The sequence below is a fragment of the Schistocerca piceifrons genome, chromosome 9 (genome assembly GCF_021461385.2).
Source record: "Schistocerca piceifrons isolate TAMUIC-IGC-003096 chromosome 9, iqSchPice1.1, whole genome shotgun sequence".
Lineage (NCBI taxonomy): Eukaryota > Metazoa > Arthropoda > Insecta > Orthoptera > Acrididae > Schistocerca > Schistocerca piceifrons.
The window spans coordinates 70,481,689-70,503,262 of NC_060146.1; the positions used below are offsets into that span (position 1 = coordinate 70,481,689).

General features: G+C 46.5%; 1 protein-coding gene across 2 annotated transcripts in view; it reads right to left on the minus strand.

The window, feature by feature from the left end:
- The window catches only part of LOC124717050 (arylalkylamine N-acetyltransferase 1-like), a 256,852-nt gene that overhangs the window by 17,776 nt on the left and 217,502 nt on the right, over positions 1–21,574 (minus strand). For both annotated transcript variants that reach the window (XM_047243724.1, XM_047243725.1), the window contains exons 2-3: positions 15,340–15,562; positions 2,552–2,846 (exon numbers count right to left, since the gene is read on the minus strand). In XM_047243724.1, coding sequence (XP_047099680.1) covers positions 2,552–2,846; positions 15,340–15,562 — 518 coding nt within the window. The remainder of the gene's footprint in view (positions 1–2,551; positions 2,847–15,339; positions 15,563–21,574) is intronic.

The following is a 21,574-nucleotide window of genomic DNA, read 5'->3' on the forward strand; positions in this document are numbered from 1 at the left end:
AGGAAGTTGGCGTATGTATCATAATAATTATTCATGCGTGGTAGCTTGTGATGCTGGTCGGAAATGTACGTCCAAAAATCTCCTTCGCTCCTTTCTTTACTGGACGGCAAGTAAAATACCGCGTGTCCCTTCAACCAGTTGACGGCATTTTTCTTCAAGGTGGGATATAGTTCTTCTTCCGGGTATAAAACGCACGCTGGCGTTATCAAATACGGCGGTTTTCTCTGCGTAGTTGCTAATTTTTTTCTGATTGACAACCATATATTATTCGCATTTCCACAGACAAATTGATGTTCATCTGTATCAGTCAGGTTGCAAGTGGTACACAAAGGGGAATCAGCCAGGTGAATGGAATGTAGTGTGGAGTTCGTTGGAAATTCCCTATTCACAAAATAGTACCACAATGACCGCACTTTTGTTGGTAAATACGGGTGGTGTATGTTCCTCCAGATATCACGCCAAGAGTGACAGACGTATTTTTGTTCTATGATGTTCTTGGTCTGAAATTTCATTAAGTTTTGGTATATTTTCTTGCCTTTGATGACATCTTTCTCGGGTGTTCCCAGTCTAATGTAGCTATATTTATTGGTAACGCCACGTAGCGCTCTGTACGAAAATCACTGGCTGTGCTGTGTGCAGTCTGTGGCTAGTTTGCATTGTTGTCTGCCATTGTAGTGTTGGGCAGCTGGATGTTAACAGCTCGTAGCGTTGCGCAGTAGGAGGTGAGCCGCCAGCAGTGGTGGATGTGGTGAGAGAGATGGCGGAGTTTTGAGAGCGGATGATCTGGACGTGTGTCATCAGAGACAGTACATTTGTAAGACTGGATGTCATGGACTGATATATATATTATGACTTTTGAACACTATCAAGGTAAATACATTGTTTGTTCTCTCTCAAAATCTTTCATTTGCTAACTATGCCTATCAGTAGTTAGTGCCTTCAGTAGTTAGAATCTTTTATTTAGCTGGCAGTAGTGGCGCTCTCTATATTACAGTAGTTTGAGTAACGAAGATTTTTGTGAGGTAAGTGATTTGTGAAACGTATAGGTTAATGTTAGTCAGGGCCATTCTTTTGTAGGGATTTTTGAAAGTCAGATTGCGTTGCGCTAAAAATATTGTGTGTCAGTTTAAGCACAGTCGTGTATAATTGTTCAAAGGGGACGTTTCATATTCTACGAAGAAATGTTTTAGGTGGTAAAGTTCATTTGGGATGTGGTGAACGTCTATTGCGGCGTCCTGGCTGGCCGGCGCTATTTCATTTAACAAGAATGCGGCGACACTGTCGACTGACCGCATCCACAGTTTATATGTTTTACAGATGTACAATGCTTGTGCTTTATTGTACACGTGTGTGAGATTCAATCCACCGTTCCCAGTCGGTGGAGTCAATGTTTGGTATTTGAAGATGTGGCCGCGGCTGACGAAGTGGCCAAAAGCAGCCAAAATCCTGTTCGCCACTTCCCTCGGCACTGGCACCACTAGACCACGGCGCTTCTGAGCTCACACTATCCTTGATGTTGTGTATCTTGCGCATGGACTACTCAGTTTGTATATTTTGCTTATTTTTTTCATATTTCCACACAACTTCTTCCTGTTTTTTCGATTGATCAGTGTTCAGTGTTTCAAGGCCTATCCGCTGTGACAACTTATAACTAAATCTGAGGGCTGTGTGATGGGGAGCTTCTCTTGTGAGACAAAAAGAACGACTCACCACGACGTGATCGTATGAGTGAGACGGAATATGGCAGATGTGACGTGTGCACACAAACAAATTTCCAAACAACTTACGGGAATTCATCCAGGTAATATTTGCAGCGACCGCCGATGTTTCGGCGGGAGTACGCTGTCCTCGATGGTGAGTATTCATCGGAGGTGAGGGTATCATCTGGAGTGCCCCAGGGAAGTGTGGTAGGTCCGCTGTTGTTTTCTTTCTACATAAATGATCTTTTGGATAGGGTGGATAGCAATGTGCGGCTCTTTACTCATGATGCTGTGGTGTATAGGAAGGTATCGTCGTTGACTGACTGTAGTAGGATATAAGATGACTTGGACACGATTTGTGATTGGTGTAAAGAATGGCAGCTAACTCTAAATATAGATAAATGTAAATTAATGCAGATGAATAGGAAAAAGAATCCTGTAATGTCTGAATACTCCATTAGTAGTGTAGCGCTTGACACAGTCGCGTCGATTAAATATTTGGGCGTAACATTGCAGAGCGATATGAAGTGGGACAAGCATGTAATGGCAGTTGTGGGGAAAGCAGATAGTCGTCTTCGGTTTTTGGGAAGATGTGGTTCATCTGTAAAGGAGACCGCTTATAAAACACTAATACGACCTATTCTTGAGTACTGCTCGAGCGTTTGGGATCCCTATTAGGTCGGATTGAGAGAGGACATAGAAGCAATTCAGAGGCGGGCTGCTACCCACTGTGCCAACTTATAACTAAATCTGGACCACCACCTCTGTAGGTGTCCACAAGCAGGTGTCCAGATGCGTGACAGTCCAGTGTCCCAGCCCTGTCCTGTCGGAGTGCGGGGGCGACCACCCACCTGGTGCGGCTGATGAGTGCCGTGGCAAGCCCGCGGCCGCGCGCCGCGCCGTCCACGCTGAGGATGCGCACCTCGAGCTGGCGGCGGTCGGCCGGGTCCGGGAAGCGCTGCTTGAGCGCCGCCGAGGCGCGGCCGTCGACGAAGGCGAGTAGCTGCAGGATGCGCCGGAAGCGCGGGTTGGGGCACTGCGCAGCCGCCGCCTCCCCCTCCGCCTCGCCGCCGGGCTCGTGGATGCCGTTGATGCAGACCGCCAGCATCTCGCCCGACGCCGCATCCACCGCCATCAGCGACAGGTCTGCAACATCGCGCCACGCAACGTTACATAGGCGGGTGGCCACAGTACCCCAGATACACGCTCACCAAACTAGAGATGGGGGATCCGCTCCTGAACTGATTCATAAGTTGAATCTTTCAAAGGAGTGAACAAACAGTGATTCAGAAAAAAAAGAACGGTACCTCCAAACGTTTCCCACAGCAGAGAGAGAGAGAGAGAGTGGGAGCAGATCAGCAGGGCCACACAACACAGCCAGCGCCGGCCTCTGCCCTGCTTCTGCCTTGGCTGCCTGCATTGTGGAGTGCCCCATTGGATCTTGTGTTTCACATATGCCCTGCCGTCTCTGTGCTTCCTCTGCTGCGCGCAGTGTCTGGCACACCTTAACTTAGCATCGCACTCCATCGGCGATCGTTTCAGTCGCACGTGCTGCCCTCTGGGCAGTTGATGCGAGCAACAGGACAGAGAGCCTCCTAGCGGAGAACTTGCAACAGCCTGCTCGCATGAGAACGGACGATTTGTCTCGGAGCGGGTGGCTGGTGGCCGTTCATCGCTCCCCCCACCCTCGGAACTCGCCCGTTCAACGCCCACCCCACTATTCTCTAGCTAGAGCGTTGAGCGAAGCAACTCAGGTGTCACTCTGGTCTCTGTAGTCTTAGCTCACACAGTAATACAGCTCGCGGCTCGACCTGCTTGACTCAGCGCCTCTGCATCGGAGTTCGTCTCTACTGGATATTGTTCTTCGTAGTAGTACCAGTATGTATATTACATAATTATGTTATGTATACATCATTTGTTTTTATTTTATTTTATTTGTTTAAACTAATCAGATTAGGTTCCTGGCGACTCCTCTTACTATAGGATTTTTTATTATGGACACTCGAATTTACGCTTTAATTATGAGCGAACGTATCGCAAAATGTGATACACCAATATATTCCTTGTTTTATTCTGCGTAAGGCTATATGCAGCAGTTTGGTCTTACAGTAAAATTTATATATTTTTTTCTTATTGTAGTACGGATTTTGCGATTTTAGGCGTCTTCGGAAGGAAACATTCACTTTAAAAATAAATGGCTTGCGATGTATTTGTACAAGGTTAATGAAATTTTAATACATTATAGCCAAATATATTGTTAATGTAAATCTCAAGTTACAACATTTTCCGATCACCCAAAAAAAGTTCTTATTATTTTCTATTGTGAATGAGTGGTGAGTCATGAAAAAGAGCAAGTTCATTTCAGGGAGTGAACAGTTGTGATCCGATCTCTGAAAAGAACAGTTTTGCCCATCTCTACACCAAACTACTGTAAGCATCTACAGGCCATAAACCGTAACTGTCAACAAAGTATGAGGGTATTTCGGAAAGTAAAGATACACCGTACGCCAGAGGAACAGAAGAGTTTTGCCGAGCAAGTTGGCAACACTGGTGGTAACCTTGAACCGTTAGCTTTCTCCTCGCGGTCATTCGGCAGTTGAACGTTGCTTCTGGTTGGAGTAGGTCGTGTTTAAAATGGCTGTACCGATTCAGAATCCCGCCAAATGCAAAGAGCGCTCCGTCATACGTTTTGTTCATGCAAAAGGTCAGCGACCAGCGGATATTCACAAAGAAATTCTTTCTGTTTTTGGGAACATTATGAATCGACAAAATGTAACGAAATGGTGTCGTCATTTCTCTGAAGGTAGGACCGATGGTCATGACGAACAAAGAACAGGTCGGCCATCTGTGATCTCTGATGCCCTTCTGTGGAGAACGGAGGAAGCAATTCGTGGGAATAGACGTCTCACATTGAAAGAATTGCATCAGATCATACCGGACGCGTGAATGACAACTCTTTATGACGTTGTGACTGTCAAGTTAGGGTACAGGAAAATTGTGTCTGCGCTCGGTTCCAAAACTGTTAACGGAAGAACAGAAAAAGAAAAGGATGGGCTTTGCACTCGACTTCCTCACACGCTATGTTAAAGCAGGTGATGAGTTCCTTGATCACATTGTGACAGGTGACGAGACGTGGGTTTATCACCATACACCAGAATCCAAACCACAATCAGTGCAATGGCGCCATTCGAATTCACCAAAAGCCAAGAAATGCAAAACGTCGACTTCAGCGAAGAAAATCATGGCTTGTGTTTTATGGGACAGGAAGGCATTCTTCTGTCGGAATTTATGTCTCCTGGAACGACAATTAATGCTGCTGCATATTGCCAGACTTTGAAACGTCTTCGAAGGGCAATTCAAAACAAACACAGGGGATGCTGACAAGTGGAGTCCGCTTGCTTCATGACAACGCTCGGCCTCACAAAGCGCTCGTAACCAAAGCACTACTCAAACAATTTAAACGGGACGTATTGGACCATCCGCCATACAGCCCGGACCTTGCGCCCACCGACGTCTGTGTCTTCCGTTACCTGAAGTCACATCTTGTTGGAAAATCATTCCACGTCAATGAAGAGATCAAAGATGATTCACGATAAAGGACGACAGCCAAAACAGTTGCAGGACAAAAATTTATTAAAATTCTTGACCAAGGTTTCGGTACATATAAATATACCTTCATCAGAAGTAAAAAATCTAAAATTACATAATGCAATGGAGATTAATAAAACAATTGTGCCATTGCATGATGTAATTTTAGATTTTTTGCTTCTGATGAAGGTATATTTATATGTACCGAAACCTTGGCCAAGAATTTTAATAAATTTTTATCCTGCAACTGTTTTGGCTGTCGTCATTTATCGTGAAGAATTTCAACAGTTGCTGTTGCAGCCATGTTTAAAATCTTGATCAAAGATGAAGTTGAAATGTGGTTCCCACAACAGGCGGCAACCTTCTGTGACTGTGGGATACAAAAGCTTGTGCACCGACTTAACAAATGTTTGGATAACGGGGGTGATTCTGTCAAAAAATAACAAATAATCCAGTTAATAAGATGTAACTGACGTTGTATAAATAAATGTTCTATTTAAGGACTGATAGCCATTGTATCTTTACTTTTCGAAATGCCCTCGCATCTCAGTTACTTCGACATTCGGAATACCGGGCGACATCGGCTGTAGATTTCATTTGTAATTCGGGAAAATTTGTACTGGACCAGGACTCGGACACGGATCCCCCACTTATCGCGAGCAGAAGCCTTAACTGCTTCGGCTATCCGTACACGCCACCTGGACCGAACCAAACTTCTATACAAACATCAAAAAACGTTTTGCATCACCTCTGTTCCGAGAGTTCCGGAACCTGTGTAGAAAACTGGAATAGAGATCAACATAATCATCATTTCCGCCATTTTTATTACTCATGAAAACAACATATTGCACGTTGTACCACCATACAGCGAGACCTACAGAGGTGTTGGTCCAGATTGCTGTACACATCGGTACCTTTAATACCCAACAGCACGTCCTCTTTCATTGATGCGTGCCTGTATTCGTCGTGGCATACTATCCACAAGTTTATCAAGGAACTGTTGTTCCAGATTGTCTCACTCTTCAACGGCAATTCGGCGTAGATCTCTCAGAGTGGTTGGTGGGTCACGTCGTCCATAAACAGCCCTTTTCAATCTATACAAGGCATGTTCGATTGGGTTCATGTCTGGAGAACATGCTGGCCACTCTAGTCGAGCGATGTCGTTATCCTGAAGGAATTCATTCTCAAACTCGCCAATATGCTGCCGATATGACATTCACGTATCGTACAGCCGTTATGACACCTTCCACGACCAATAGCGGCGTACGTCGGTCCCATATAATGCCACCCCAAAACAGCAGGAAACCTCCACCTGGGTGCACTCGTTGAACAGTGTGTTTAAGGCGTTCAGCCAGACCAGGTTACCTCCCAACACGTCTCCTACGATTGTTGAAGGCATATGCGACATTCATCGGTGAAGAGAACATGATGCCAACCCTTAGCGGGCCATTCGGCATGTTGTTGGGCCCATCTGTACCGCACTGCATGGTGTCGTGATTACAAAGATGGACCTCGCCATGGACGTCGGGAGTGAAGTTGCGCATCATGAAGCCTACTGTGCACAGTTTGAATCGTATCACGACGTCCTGTGGCTGCACGAAAAGCATCATTAAACATGGTGGCGTCGCTGTGAGGGCTCCTCCGAGCTAGTAGTAGCCCTTGGGCGGTCTGAGCGAGGCATTTCATCGACAGCTTCTGTCTCTCTGTCCTCCATATCCGAGACGCCTGGACACTTCATTCGTTGGGAGCCCTTCCTGGCACAAAGTAACAATGCGGACGCGATCGAACCGCGGTATTGACTATCTAGGCATGGTTGAACTACAGACAACACGAGCCGTGTACCTCCCTCCTGGTGGAATGACTGGAATTGATCGGCTGTCGGACCCCCTCCGTCTAATAGGCGCTGCTCCTGCAAGATTGTTTACATCTTTGGGTGAGTTTAGTAACATCTCTGAACAGACAAAGGGAGTGTGTCTGTGCTACAAATCAACAGTCAACGTCTATCTTCAGGAGTTCTGGGAACTGGGGTGATGCAAACCTTTTTATATATATATATATATATATATATATATATATATATATATATATATATATATATATTTTGCAGTAAAGTCAACAAAACAAAGCGGAACGTCACACATCGAAAACTTGAAGTAAAATGGCATAATACAAAGAGAAAACACACTTGAAAATGGGAATAATTTCCCAAACGCGTCGTGTAAAATATGAAAATCGTGACTGGTAGAAGAAAATTTATTTACAAACAAACCCACTGTTTTCACAGTCGCAGCCTTTAAAGAAAACATTTGTAATGGACAAAACCCGTTACAGGTTACAAATGTTGCTGAAAGTAACGAATGTGTGCATGCACAGCAGCTTGTAACCACACTAGAGACTCTATTTCACATTCTTCTTCGCAGAACTTTCCGAACAGTGGGGCACAGTATGTTCAGCTGTCTTAGTAAAACATCTTTGCGAGTAAAGCGCTGCTCACCACATCCAGACCCATGGTGATTGTTTGCAACTGTAATGCACACTGCTGTTTGTGTTTAAGCCTTACGTCGTCGTACAACTACCGACGTCTATCAGCGAGTCACTATACTAAACACTACTAACAACGAAAATCTTGCAGCGCACAGTGTGAACATCATTCATATAAAGTGGGGTACCCATACGGTAAATAATTTTCCGTCTACATTGGCTCAAGTAGCGGAAGTTTAATTATAACCACCCGCTATTGAAGTTACATTCTGTGCATACGTCTTAAGGCAGCGTAACTCATTGCACGCAAATTATCCAGATTACATTCTTCCAGTATTGGAGAATCAGAGCAATTACTCACTTCCAATAAACTCTTTGTGCATGTACACTATGCGATCAAAAGTATCCGGACACCTAGCTGAAAATGACTTACAAGTTCGTGGCGTTCTACATCGGTAATGCCGGAATTCAATATGGTGTTGACCCACCCTTAGCCTTGATGACAGCTTCCACTCTCGCAGGCATACGTTCAATCAGGTTGCTGGAAGGTTTCTTGGGAAATGGCAGCCCATTCTTCACGAAGTGCTACACTGGGGAGAGGTACCGATATCGGTCGGTGAGGCCTGGCACGAAGACGGCGTTCCAAACCATCCCAAAGGTGTATTACAGGATTCAGGTCAGGACTCTGTGCAGGCCAGTGGATTACACGGATGTTACTGTCGTGTAACCACTCCAACACAGGCCGTGTAGGATGAACAGGTGCTCGATCGTGTTGAAAGATCCAATCGCCATCCCCGAATTGCTCTTCAACAGCGGGGACCAAGAAGGTACTTAAAACATTAATGTAAGCTTCTGCTGTCACAGCGCCATGCAAAACAACAAAGGGTGCAAGCCCCCTCCATGAACAGCACGACCACATATAACACCACCGCCTCAGAATTTTGGTTCAAATGGCTCTGAGCACTATGGGACTTAACATCTATGGTCATCAGTCCCCTAGAACTTACAACTACTTAAACCTAACTAACCTAAGGACAGCACACAACACCCAGCCATCACGAGGCAGAGAAAATCCCTGACCCCGCCGGGAATCGAACCCGGGAACCCGGGCGTGGGAAGCGAGAACGCTACCGCACGACCACGAGATGCGGGCGCCTCAGAATTTTACTGCTGGCACTACACACGCTGGAAGATGACGTTCGCCGGGAATTCGCCATATCCACACCCTGCCAGCGAATCACCACATTGTGTACCGTGATTCGTCACTCCACACAACGTTTTTCCACTGTTCAATCGTCCAATGTTTACGCTCCGGACACCAAGCGAGGCGTCGTCTGGCATTTACTGGCGTGATTTGTGGTTTATGAGCAGCCGCTCGACCATGAAATCCAAGTTTTCTCACCTCCCGCCTGTCACAGTACTTGCAGTGGATCCTGATGCAGTTTGGAATTGCTGCAGTTTGGAATTCCTGTGCGACGGTTTGGAGAGATGTCCGTCTATTACACATTACGACCCTCTTCAACTGTCGGCGGTCTCTGTCAGTCAACAGACGAGGTCGACCTGTAAGCTTTTGTGCTGTACATGATCCTTCACGTTTCCACCTTACTATCACATCTGAAACAGCGGACCTAGGGAGATTTAAGAGCGTGGAAATCTCGCGTACAGACGTATGGCACAAGTGACTCCCAATCATTTGATCACGTTCGATGTCCTTGAGTTCCGCGGAGCGCCCCATCCTTCTCTCTCATGAGGTCTAATGACTACTGAGGTCGCTGAAATGGATACCTGGCAGTAGGTAGCAGCACACTGCACCTAATATGAAAAACGTATGTTTTTGGGGGTGTCCAGATACTTTTGATCACATAGGGTTGCTTCATCATCACGAATGACATTTTAAATGAATACTTCCTTACTACTAACTCTATTGCAACACGTTTTACAGACAATATCCAGATATACAACCGAATGTACATTCAAAACTACACTCCTGGAAATGGAAAAAAGAACACATTGACACCGGTGTGTCAGACCCACCATACTTGCTCCGGACACTGCGAGAGGGCTGTACAAGCAATGATCACACGCACGGCACAGCGGACACACCAGGAACCGCGGTGTTGGCCGTCGAATGGCGCTAGCTGCGCAGCATTTGTGCACCGCCGCCGTCAGTGTCAGCCAGTTTGCCGTGGCATACGGAGCTCCATCGCAGTCTTTAACACTGGTAGCATGCCGCGACAGCGTGGACGTGAACCGTATGTGCAGTTGACGGACTTTGAGCGAGGGCGTATTGTGGGCATGCGGGAGGCTGGGTGGGCGTACCGCCGAATTGCTCAACACGTGGGGCGTGAGGTCTCCACAGTACATCGATGTTGTCGCCAGTGGTCGGCGGAAGGTGCACGTGCCCGTCGACCTGGGACCGGACCGCAGCGACGCACGGATGCACGCCAAGACCGTAGGATCCTACGCAGTGCCGTAGGGGGACCGCACCGCCACTTCCCAGCAAATTAGGGACACTGTTGCTCCTGGGGTATCGGCGAGGACCATTCGCAACTGTCTCCATGAAGCTGGGCTACGGTCCCGCACACCGTTAGGCCGTCTTCCGCTCACGCCCCAACATCGTGCAGCCCGCCTCCAGTGGTGTCGCGACAGGCGTGAATGGAGGGACGAATGGAGACGGGTCGTCTTCAGCGATGAGAGTCGCTTCTGCCTTGGTGCCAATGATGGTCGTATGCGTGTTTGGGGCCGTGCAGGTGAGCGCCACAATCAGGACTGCATACGACAGAGGCACACAGTGCCGGCATCATGGTGTGGGGAGCGATCTCCTACACTGGCCGTACACCACTGGTGATTGTCGAGGGGACACTGAATAGTGCACGGTACATCCAAACCGTCATCGAACCCATCGTTCTACCATTCCTAGACCGGCAAGGGAACTTGCTGTTCCAACAGGACAATGCACGTCCGCATGTATCCCGTGCCACCCAACGTGCTCTAGAAGGTGTAAGTCAACTACCCTGGCCAGCAAGATCTCCGGATCTGTCCCCCATTGAGCATGTTTGGGACTGGATGAAGCGTCGTCTCACGCGGTCTGCACGTCCAGCACGAACGCTGGTCCAACTGAGGCGCCAGGTGGAAATGGTATGGCAAGCCGTTCCTCAGGACTACATCCAGCATCTCTACGATCGTCTCCATGGGAGAATAGCAGCCTGCATTGCTGCGAAAGGTGGATATACACTGTACTAGTTCCGACATTGTGCATGCTCTGTTGCCTGTGTCTATGTGCCTGTGGTTCTGTCAGTGTGATCATGTGATGTATCTGACCCCAGGAATGTGTCAATAAAGTTTCCCCTTCCTGGGACAATGAATTCACGGTGTTCTTATTTCAATTTCCAGGAGTGTATATCACTGTACTATACACTGATCGGAGGTTTGACATCCTAGATCTGAGATGCTAAAACAAAACACACATTACTGAGACTGTACTCATCCATCTACTTAGTGACTTTCAAAGAGCCTTAAACGTAATTTTAAGGTGTTTTATAAATGCAAGATCCAATCTTAAAAACAACTGTTTGATAAACCGAGCAATTAGCGTTTTCAAACAAACTTGAAACGTAAAGAATGGCTCTGTGGGACTTAACTGCTGAAGTCATCAGTCCCCTAGAACTTACAACTACTTAAAGATAAATAACCTAAGGACATCACACACATCCATGGACGAGGCAGGATTCGAACCTGCGACCGTAGCGGTCGCGCGGTTCCACACTGAAGCGCCTAGAACCGCTCGGCCACCCCGGCCGGTCTTTAAAAGTAATTTCCATCCTTTTATGAACTTGACCTCGCTTACAGACATACGAAATAATGAAAGCAAAACAGTTTATCGTTTGCTAATTGTTCCTTGTTCCCGCAGCTATTTAAAGCCATATTGAGTGTTTAGCGAGTGTGAATATTTCAAATATACGAAAAGAATTTAAAAATATCAATACCATTCACAAAATTTGTTAACTACTTGTATTATTTAATTAGCAACATGTTTCGAGATTAGATATCACCAGCATCAATGTTTCTTGTGCTACCTCTGTAACGTGATGCTGAAGACTCTCCTCTTTAGTTACGTGATCTACACATGTGATCTTCAGCAGTTACCTATAGCATCACATATCAAAGCTCCTAGTCTCTTCTCGTTTAAATAGTTTATCGTCCATGTTTCACTACCATGTACGGCTACACAGCAGACCAACACCTTCAGAAAAGGCTTTCTAACGCTTAAAACTACAATCGATGTTAACAAATTTCTCTTCTACAGAAACTCTTTTCTTGTCACTGGCAATCTACTTTTTATGTTCTCTCTACTTTTGCCATTATCAGTAATTTTACTGTCCAAATAGCAAAACTTATCTGCTACTGTCCGCCCCTGGTAGCTGAGTGGTCAGCGCGACGGAATGTCATGTCTAACGGCCCGGGTTCGATTCCCGGCTTTGCCGGAGATTTTCTCCGCTCAGGGGCTGGATGTTGTGTTGTGCTTATTATCGTCATTTCATCCCCATCGATACGCAAGTCGCCGAAGTGGCGTCAACTCGAAAGACTTGCACACGGCGAACGGTCTACCCGACGGGAAGCCCGAGTCACAAGGCATTTCCGTCTGGTACTTTTGGCGTTTCCTTTCGTAATCTAATTCCATCAACATCATCCGATTTATGTCGACCACACTGCGTTTTCTTCGTTTTTTTCGTTGATGTTTATCTTATCTCGTTTTCTCAAGACACCGTTCATTCTGTTGGACTCCTCTTCCAAGTTCATTGTTGTCTCTGACAGAATGTCATCGACAAACCTTTAAGTGTTAAGATACAGCAAATTAAAGCATTATCCAAAGTGTGTAATTTACCGGTCGAGATAAAATGAGATAAATTGTGCTCTAATAGCTGCGTAATAAAATGGAAATAAAGATGTTAAATATTAAACTTAAATGTTCAACGATCTAGTATTAGAGAGCTGCATGGTCTTCCCACATCGTGGCCACATTTGCTTACGTCTATAGCAATGAATGCATGTTCCGTGACCATGAATGCTTGCTCACAGAACGGGCGGAAAATTGTCTATAAATTTCGCATTTCGCAGGTATTTTTATTAATTGAGAACTGATCACTTAGGTGGATATAAATCCAGATCGTCTCCACCACATACATGACTTCAGTTTTCTTTGCCTTATGTTAGACCTGTAGCGATTCACTAAAGCTAAGTAATTTCTACTTTTTAGCGTACAGCAGTGGTGGAGTGGTTACTGTCATTTATCGACGAGCGCTCTTTAAACTGGGTGTTAACCTCTCTTCACGTTTAATCACTGTAGAACTTAGCCCGCAATTAAATTTATAGATACCAGACTCTGAAAAATATTTCTTTTTAGTTGGTATATGTCTGAATAAGCATTGCAAACGCTCCTGTTTCAGTACCTTGTTCTCAATCTTGTATCTTTGATAACAGTACATAAATACGGGCATACAGGAAGTTCGATTTTTTTACGTTATGATGTATCCCTGATTAACGTCATTGTTTCATCAGGATTGGGAAATATTTTCTTTTCCTTTTTGTCTCCAGCAAGTCCTGAGAAAGCGACGATCATTTATTTACCGCAGTTGCGGACCCAGTTTCACTGAAGACCATCTCATTCCATCCATTCTTCCGCTACACCTATCGATGTGAAGCCCTATAGTTCAGGCAACCCAAACGGCATCTTTGTGTCGGGGTTGCCAACTTGCTGAGAAGGCAGGCGCTTGGGGCCCTACAGGTGCTGATCAATCCCAATGAGAATCGTCCCTGCGCAATTCGCCGAGAATACAGCGATCCTTACCAGCAGCCACAGAGACGATGCAGCGTGGAGCGATACCACGCCTTCAACGTCAGCTTACACTTATTTACGTACGAACAGCAACAAGACACATTACCCTGAATGCATTGTTCACTCGCCGTATCATGCAGCATAATATCGCAGTCCCTTGGACAAACCAGCTGAAATACCTGGCAGTGGTAGTGGATCGGAGACTTCTTTTCAAGAACCATGTTCAGGGAAAACGAAACAACACCGTGCACCTGTTTCAACATTTATAACCACTGCTGTCGATTAAACATCTGAAAGTGAGGACCAATCTAAGCCTCTACCAAACAACGATCCTACTGTCTATATTTTATAGATGCCCCTCCTGAGGGATTACCTGTAACAACAATCTCAAACCGTTGCAAACTCTACAAAACCGATGTCTACTGTCAATCCTATGAGTACCTAGATTGGCAAATATCAGCCATCTCCATCAGCAACTGCACGTGGAGACCATCAGGGAAGTAATCGTATCATCCACACAAAAACAGCTCGCTATCACTGACGCACTAACGCCCACTAAAAGACGATTGTGCGGAGTTTGTCAACCCTGAGATGTGGCATCGCATCAGAGTTCCCCCGCGCCATCATCGAGGCACTCCAATGACATGACAGAGTAATGTATGCTTGTAAACAAAAAGCGAGTAAAACGAATGTAACTTTGAAACATCCTGGCAGATTTAAACTGTGTGCCGGACCGAGACTCGAACTCGGGACCTTTGCCTTTCGCGGGCAAGTGCTCTACCGACTGAGCTACCCAAGCACGATTCACATCCCGTCCTCACAGCTTTACTTCTGCCAGTACCTCGTCTCCTACCTTCCAAACTTTACAGAAGCTCTTCTGCGAACCTTGCACAACTAGCACTCCTGAAAGAAAGGATATTGCGGAGACATGGCTTAGCCACAGCATGGGGGCTGCTAGTTCTGCAAGGTTCTGTAAATCACGTTCACAGGAACTCAGTCCGTCACTTCACCTGATGATGGTGACATGTATGATCGCCGAAATATTGTGCCCGTTGGACACTGTAGACCGGCAGTACACCCGTGGATATTTTAATTATCAAAGACGCCGGGAGAAACTCAAGAATCACAGCTTCTGTAAAGTTTGGAACGTAGGAGACGAGGTACTGGCAGAAGTAAAGCTGTGAGGACGGGGCGTGAGTCGTGCTTGGGTAGCTCAGTCGGTAGAGACTTGCCCGCGAAAGGTAAAGGTCCCGAGTTCGAGTCTCGGACCGGCACACAGTTTTAATGTGCAGGAAGTTTCATATCAGCGCACACTCCGCTGCAGAGTGAAAATCTCATTCTGGAGCATGTAACATGAAATGGAATAAAGTAATCAGAGCTTGCAGAGGTTGTAGGACGGAGTGTTCAATACCCTTCTCACGCAGAAATAAAGTGATAATTACTCTTTCACCTTTTTACACCTAGAAAGTCCATCCACGACGTGGTAGTACTTGCGTGAAACCATACAAAAAAATAATAATAAAAAAATTGTCAATTCCATCCATTCGTCCGCTGCGCAAGTGTCACAAACTGATGTGAATCCCTGTAGTTCAGAGCAACCCACACGCCGTCTGTGTGCCGCGGGTTGCCAGCGATAACAGGCGCTCGCCAGCATACGTGGCCGATCTGCCGATAGAGAGGCGAGCTAACAAGTTGGTTGGTAGGCGGGTTGTTAGACAGAAGATGTTTTCTTACCGTCGGGCAGCGAGGAGAGGCAGTACTCCTCCAGCTCGCGGCACGTCTCTTCTCCCGGCTGCACCAGCTGCACCGCCACGTTGAGCGGTTCGTCACGGAAGAAGAGGCGCCGCAGGAACGAGATCATGCGGGGGCCATCCTGCTGCGTCAGGGGGCGGATCTCGTAGCTCATGGGGGTGGCGGGGGCTGTGGCGGACATGGGCGTCGTTGGCGGCGACTCCAGCTGTACACAAAAAAAGAGAAAAACCTCACGTTAATTTCGGGTCGTACAAACAGGTTTCGACATTGCTACGGCATCGCCAGGACATAGTCGATACCCACGTGCTGAATCAAGGATTGGGTGCGGGTGGAATAAAGAGGCCTTGATGGCTCCGTACCTCCCCTCCTCCCCTAAAAATTAACATTTTAGGCGAAACGCTGATATTTCACACAGCGATTTCATGTATGATCACAAGTACCAGAAGAGTCCTATGTAGTGCCGAATTTACCACTAGATATCAAGAGAAATGGTCACGTCGCTACAGAACGGGAAGGGGAGAATTGTGAGTGGAGAATCACCAACAGCTTCAAGGTCAGTGGAGAATAGAGTGGCAGTCTGCGAAAACTACGGTTCTGTCGTTTTATTACAGTACATACATGATGTAGTAAACTGTAGGATTACTGGGAGTATTGGTAGAATCGGTAGGGAAAGAAACATAAATGAGTGTCTGAACGAAAAACTGGGAGCCGACGACTTCCCCTTGTTTGTTGTTTTGTACATAATGAATCCCGCACGTCGTTAGTGTTAGTCCATTGTGGTAAATCCTTAAAAAATATAAATTGCATTTTATAAGCAATAAAAATTAGTTGACGACGTAGCTTCTGTGCTTTTATACACTCCTGGAAATGGAAAAAAGAACACATTGACGCCGGTGTGTCAGACCCACCATACTTGCTCCGGACACTGCGAGAGGGCTGTACAAGCAATGATCACACGCACGGCACAGCGGACACACCAGGAACCGCGGTGTTGGCCGTCGAATGGCGCTAGCTGTGCAGCATTTGTGCACCGCCGCCGTCAGTGTCAGCCAGTTTGCCGTGGCATACGGAGATCCATCGCAGTCTTTAACACAGGTAGCATGCCGCGACAGCGTGGACGTGAACCGTATGTGCAGTTGACGGACTTTGAGCGAGGGCGTATAGTGGGCATGCGGGAGGCCGGGTGGACATACCGCCGAATTGCTCAACACGTGGGGCGTGAGGTCTCCACAGTACATCGAAGTTGTCGCCAGTGGTCGGCGGAAGGTGCACGTGCCCGTCGACCTGGGACCGGACCGCAGCGACGCACGGATGCACGCCAAGACCGTAGGATCCTACGCAGTGCCGTAGGGGACCGCACCGCCACTTCCCAGCAAATTAGGGACACTGTTGCTCCTGGGGTATCGGCGAGGACCATTCGCAACCGTCTCCATGAAGCTGGGCTACGGTCCCGCACACCGTTAGGCCGTCTTCCGCTCACGCCCCAACATCGTGCAGCCCGCCTCCAGTGGTGTCGCGACAGGCGTGAATGGAGGGACGAATGGAGACGTGTCGTCTTCAGCGATGAGAGTCGCTTCTGCCTTGGTGCCAATGATGGTCGTATGCGTGTTTGGCGCCGTGCAGGTGAGCGCCACAATCAGGACTGCATACGACCGAGGCACACAGGGCCAACACCCGGCATCATGGTGTGGGGAGCGATCTCCTACACTGGCCGTACACCACTGGTGATCGTCGAGGGGACACTGAATAGTGCACGGTACATCCAAACCGTCATCGAACCCATCGTTCTACCATTCCTAGACCGGCAAGGGAACTTGCTGTTCCAACAGGACAATGCACGTCCGCATGTATCCCGTGCCACCCAACGTGCTCTAGAAGGTGTAAGTCAACCACCCTGGCCAGCAAGATCTCCGGATCTGTCCCCCATTGAGCATGTTTGGGACTGGATGAAGCGTCGTCTCACGCGGTCTGCACGTCCAGCACGAACGCTGGTCCAACTGAGGCGCCAGGTGGAAATGGCATGGCAAGCCGTTCCACAGGACTACATCCAGCATCTCTACGATCGTCTCCATGGGAGAATAGCAGCCTGCATTGCTGCGAAAGGTGGATATACACTGTACTAGTGCCGACATTATGCATGCTCTGTTGCCTGTGTCTATGTGCCTGTGGTTCTGTCAGTGTGATCATGTGATGTATCTGACCCCAGGAATGTGTCAAAAAAGTTTCCCCTTCCTGGGACAATGAATTCACGGTGTTCTTATTTCAATTTCCAGGAGTGTATAACCAAAAAAATCACTTTTGACGCAAATGCACTTTACATGCTGAAATATAAAAAAATCTATGCAATTATTGTCGTTATTTTGTGCTCAATGGAACGTTTCTCATAATCATCAAAGACAGGAGCTTCGTGTTACTATTAATAAGTGCGAATGTTATTTGTGGATAACAGAAACATGTTTTTGTGTCTTGCTTAGCGCTACCTTTATTCTTTTTCAGAAATTTGTGTTTTCTAGTGCTGCTCTGTATTGCTTTTTCTTTTTACTACAATACCCCTCTGTATCACAGTACAAAACAACTATTTTCGTATACAATCTTAATTAAACAATAAAAGTTTCAATTTTGCTACAAATACTGTTTATTTCTATGTAACAGCGGGAGGAAAGCTATATAGAACATACATCATCCATAGATTACGCGGCCCTTTGTACCTGAAGAGCCAAAGAAACTGGTATACCTGCGTAATATCGCGCAGGGCCCCCGCAAGCACGCAGAAGTGGCGTAGTACGACTTGCGATGGACTCGGCTAATGTCTGAAGTAGTGCTGGAGGGAACTGACACCATGACTCCTGCAGGGGGTGGAGATCTCTTCTGAAGAGCACGTTGCAAGGCGTCGCAGATGTGCTCAATAATGTTCATGTCTGGGGAGTTCGGCGGCCAGCGGAAGTGTTTAAACTCAGAAGAGTGTTCCTGGAGCCACTCTGCAGCTATTCTGGACGTGTGGGGTGTCGCATTGTCAACAGCAAACTCATACCTTTCGAATTTTATCAGCAGGTTTTATTTCATGTACCAGTTGCAATGTATAGGCGCACAACGTAAGTCTTTTGCGCACAACATCATACGCAGTACCTTTAGGCACTCATAACTGTAGACTACGTCGGGCTCTGAACACGCGAAACACGGATCTATTCAACATCTTCAGAAGTTCTCGGTGTACCGGGCGATTTTGCTTTTAAAATAATACTGGTTTCATTTTGATTTTATCCATACTGGATGAGAGGTCGTGGTTATGAATGTCAATGTTAAAGAAAATATCTGCTCAACCACTTGTTTATAGTGTAAAACATAAGATTGACGCGTTTCGGAAGTCAAGCTTCCGTCATCAGAATAATAAAAAGTAAAACAACCTGTTAAAACTCGCTAAAATGGAACATGCACCAGGCACAATAAAACTGATAATAAAATTAAAACATCGTGGCTACTTCCCTTGTTGCAGCCGTGCCTTCCAAGGTGCATCTCCACATAGTCGTCAAAATATAAAAAAAAAATCTCTAAAATGGTGTCGCCTATGGTGTTCAACATCTAACCACATGGCTCTCTCCTCTATCGTCGTAAACCGCCCGTGCGTCTTCGTTGATACCACACACCACGTAGCCAAACACGACACTGAAACAGGAGTAAGCGCACGCGCAAGTAAACAAGGAAGTCACAGAGATGTCTATACAAAAAGATAACGTATGCACGTTCCAAGGACCTCATGAAATGATGGTATCCTACCAATTGCTAAAAATGTAGTTACTAAAAGAAACCAGTGAAATGTTTGAAAAAGTCATTTGTATCACCAGTTAGGTGTTCATTCAGTGTGTTCTGATTATTCATGTTATGTATCGTAATTTCCAGTTCAGGATCTCGTTATTTTACATAGACAGGACAAAGGCAAAAAGCTGGATCTACTAGAACAGCTGGAAATTACGATACATAGCGCGGATAATCAGAACACACTGAATGAACAGCTAACTGGTGATACAAATAACTTTTTGAAACATTTCACTGGTTTCTTTTAGTAACTACATTTTTAGCAATTGGTAGGATACCGTCATTTCATGAGGTTCTTGGAACATGTATACGTTATCTGTTTGTATAGAAATCTCTGTGACTTCCTTGTTTACTTGTGCGTGAGCTCACTCGCGTTTCAGTGTCGTTTTTGGCTCCGTGGTGTGTGGTATCAACGAAGAGGCACGGGCGGTTTACGACGATAGAGGAGAGAGCCATGTGGTTAGATGTTGAACACCATAGGCGACACCATTTTAGAGATTTTTATATTTTGACGACTATGTGGAGATGCACCTTGGAAGGCACGGCTGCAACATGGCAAGTAGCCACGATGTTTTAATTTATTATCAATTTTATTGTGCCTGCTGCATGTTCTATTTTATCGAGTTTTAACAGGTTGTTTTACTTTTTATTATTCTGATGACGGAAGCTTGACTTCCGAAACGCGTCAATCTTAGTGTTTTACACTATAAACAAGTGGCTGAGCCGATATATTTTTTAACACTACCGGTTTCCTTGAAAGACTTTAGCCATTGACTGATAGTTTTTGCTGCAGGTAATTCACGACCATACTGACGTCTAAAATTACGTTGCACTGTTGTATCTGACTCAGTTTGCACGTGCCAAATAACACACTGCGCTTTCTGTTGCAGAGTACACATTGTTGCTGAGTTGCTCTGCACTGCGCTGCAAGCACGCCTGGACTGAACTGAGGGAACAGAGGAAAAAACAGCCCTGCTGTCGTCTCAAGGTCAAGCAGACCTGCCAACTGCAGGGGAGTCAAACTTGGAGAGTTGCTGAATCAAACACCACGAACTAGAATAGTCTATGTCACTTTGTACAGATTCTAGGACACATTAAAACTAGGGAGTTCTTTTTCAAACATACGGTATATGTTTCTACAAGTCATTGGGAGTTCCTACATATAATGGTGGTTTTGAGCAGAAAACGTTGGTACTCGAAGAGTTAAGAAATCTGGGGCGGGTGTACTCGCTTTACCCTAATTACTCGTAATCGATTAGGGATAGCGAAAATAAGCGGAGACTTCTACAGAATAACGTCATACAAGATGGAAGAGTAGTCAGATTGTAGTCCACAGGTGAGACTTTTGTGTCTGCGTGGAGCTCTGCGAATATCTTTACTGCAGACACAGCGACAGAATTGATTCGACCCTGAAAGCCGTCTGTGGCCTTGTATTAGATCGTAACCTTGAGGGACGGTGTTCGCAAGCTGCAGGTAATTGCTCCCCCCCCCCCCCCCCCCCCTCCATCGTCCACTTTTCTCTCTCTCCTACCGGCGGTTACCAAACAGCCAAGCACACTGCGCCGACAAGCGTTTTTCTGTACACGTAACACTGTCCAGAGCCGACCCACTGATTTTGTAACGTAGTTAAATTCTGTCGTAAGGAATGCAAATGTAAGCTAACGCGAAAAATACACTACTGGCCATTAAAATTGCCACACCACGAAGATGACGTGCTGCAGATGCGAAATTTAACCGACAGGAACAAGATGCTGTGGTATGCAAATGATTAGCTTTTCAGAGCATTCACACAAGGTTGGCGCCGGTGGCGACTCCAACAACGTGCTGACGTGAGGAAGGTTTCCAACCGATTTCTCATACACAGACGACAGTTGACCGGTGTTGCCTGGTGAAACGTTGTTGTGATGCCTCGTGTAAGGATGAGAAATGCGTACCATCACGTTTCCGACTTTGATAAAGGTCGGATTGTAGCCTATCGCGATTGCGGTTTATCGTTTCGCGACATTGCTGCTCGCGTTGGTCGATATCCAATGACTGTTAGCAGAATATGGAATCGGTGGGTTCAGGAGGGTAATGCGGAACACCATGCTGGATCCCAACGGCCTCGTTTCACTAGCAGCTGAGATGACAGGCATCTTATCCGCATGGCTGTAACGGATCGTGCAGTCACGTCTCGATCCCTGTGTCAACAGATAGGGACTTTTGAAAGACAACAGCCATCTGCATGAACAGTTCGACGACGTTTGCAGCAGCATGGACTATCAGCTCAGAGACCATGGCTGCGGTTACCCTTGACGCTGCACCACAGACAGGAGCGCCTGCGATGGTCTACTCAACGACGAACCTGGGTGCACGAATGGCAAAACATCATTTTTTCGGATGAATCCAGGTTCTGTTTACAGCA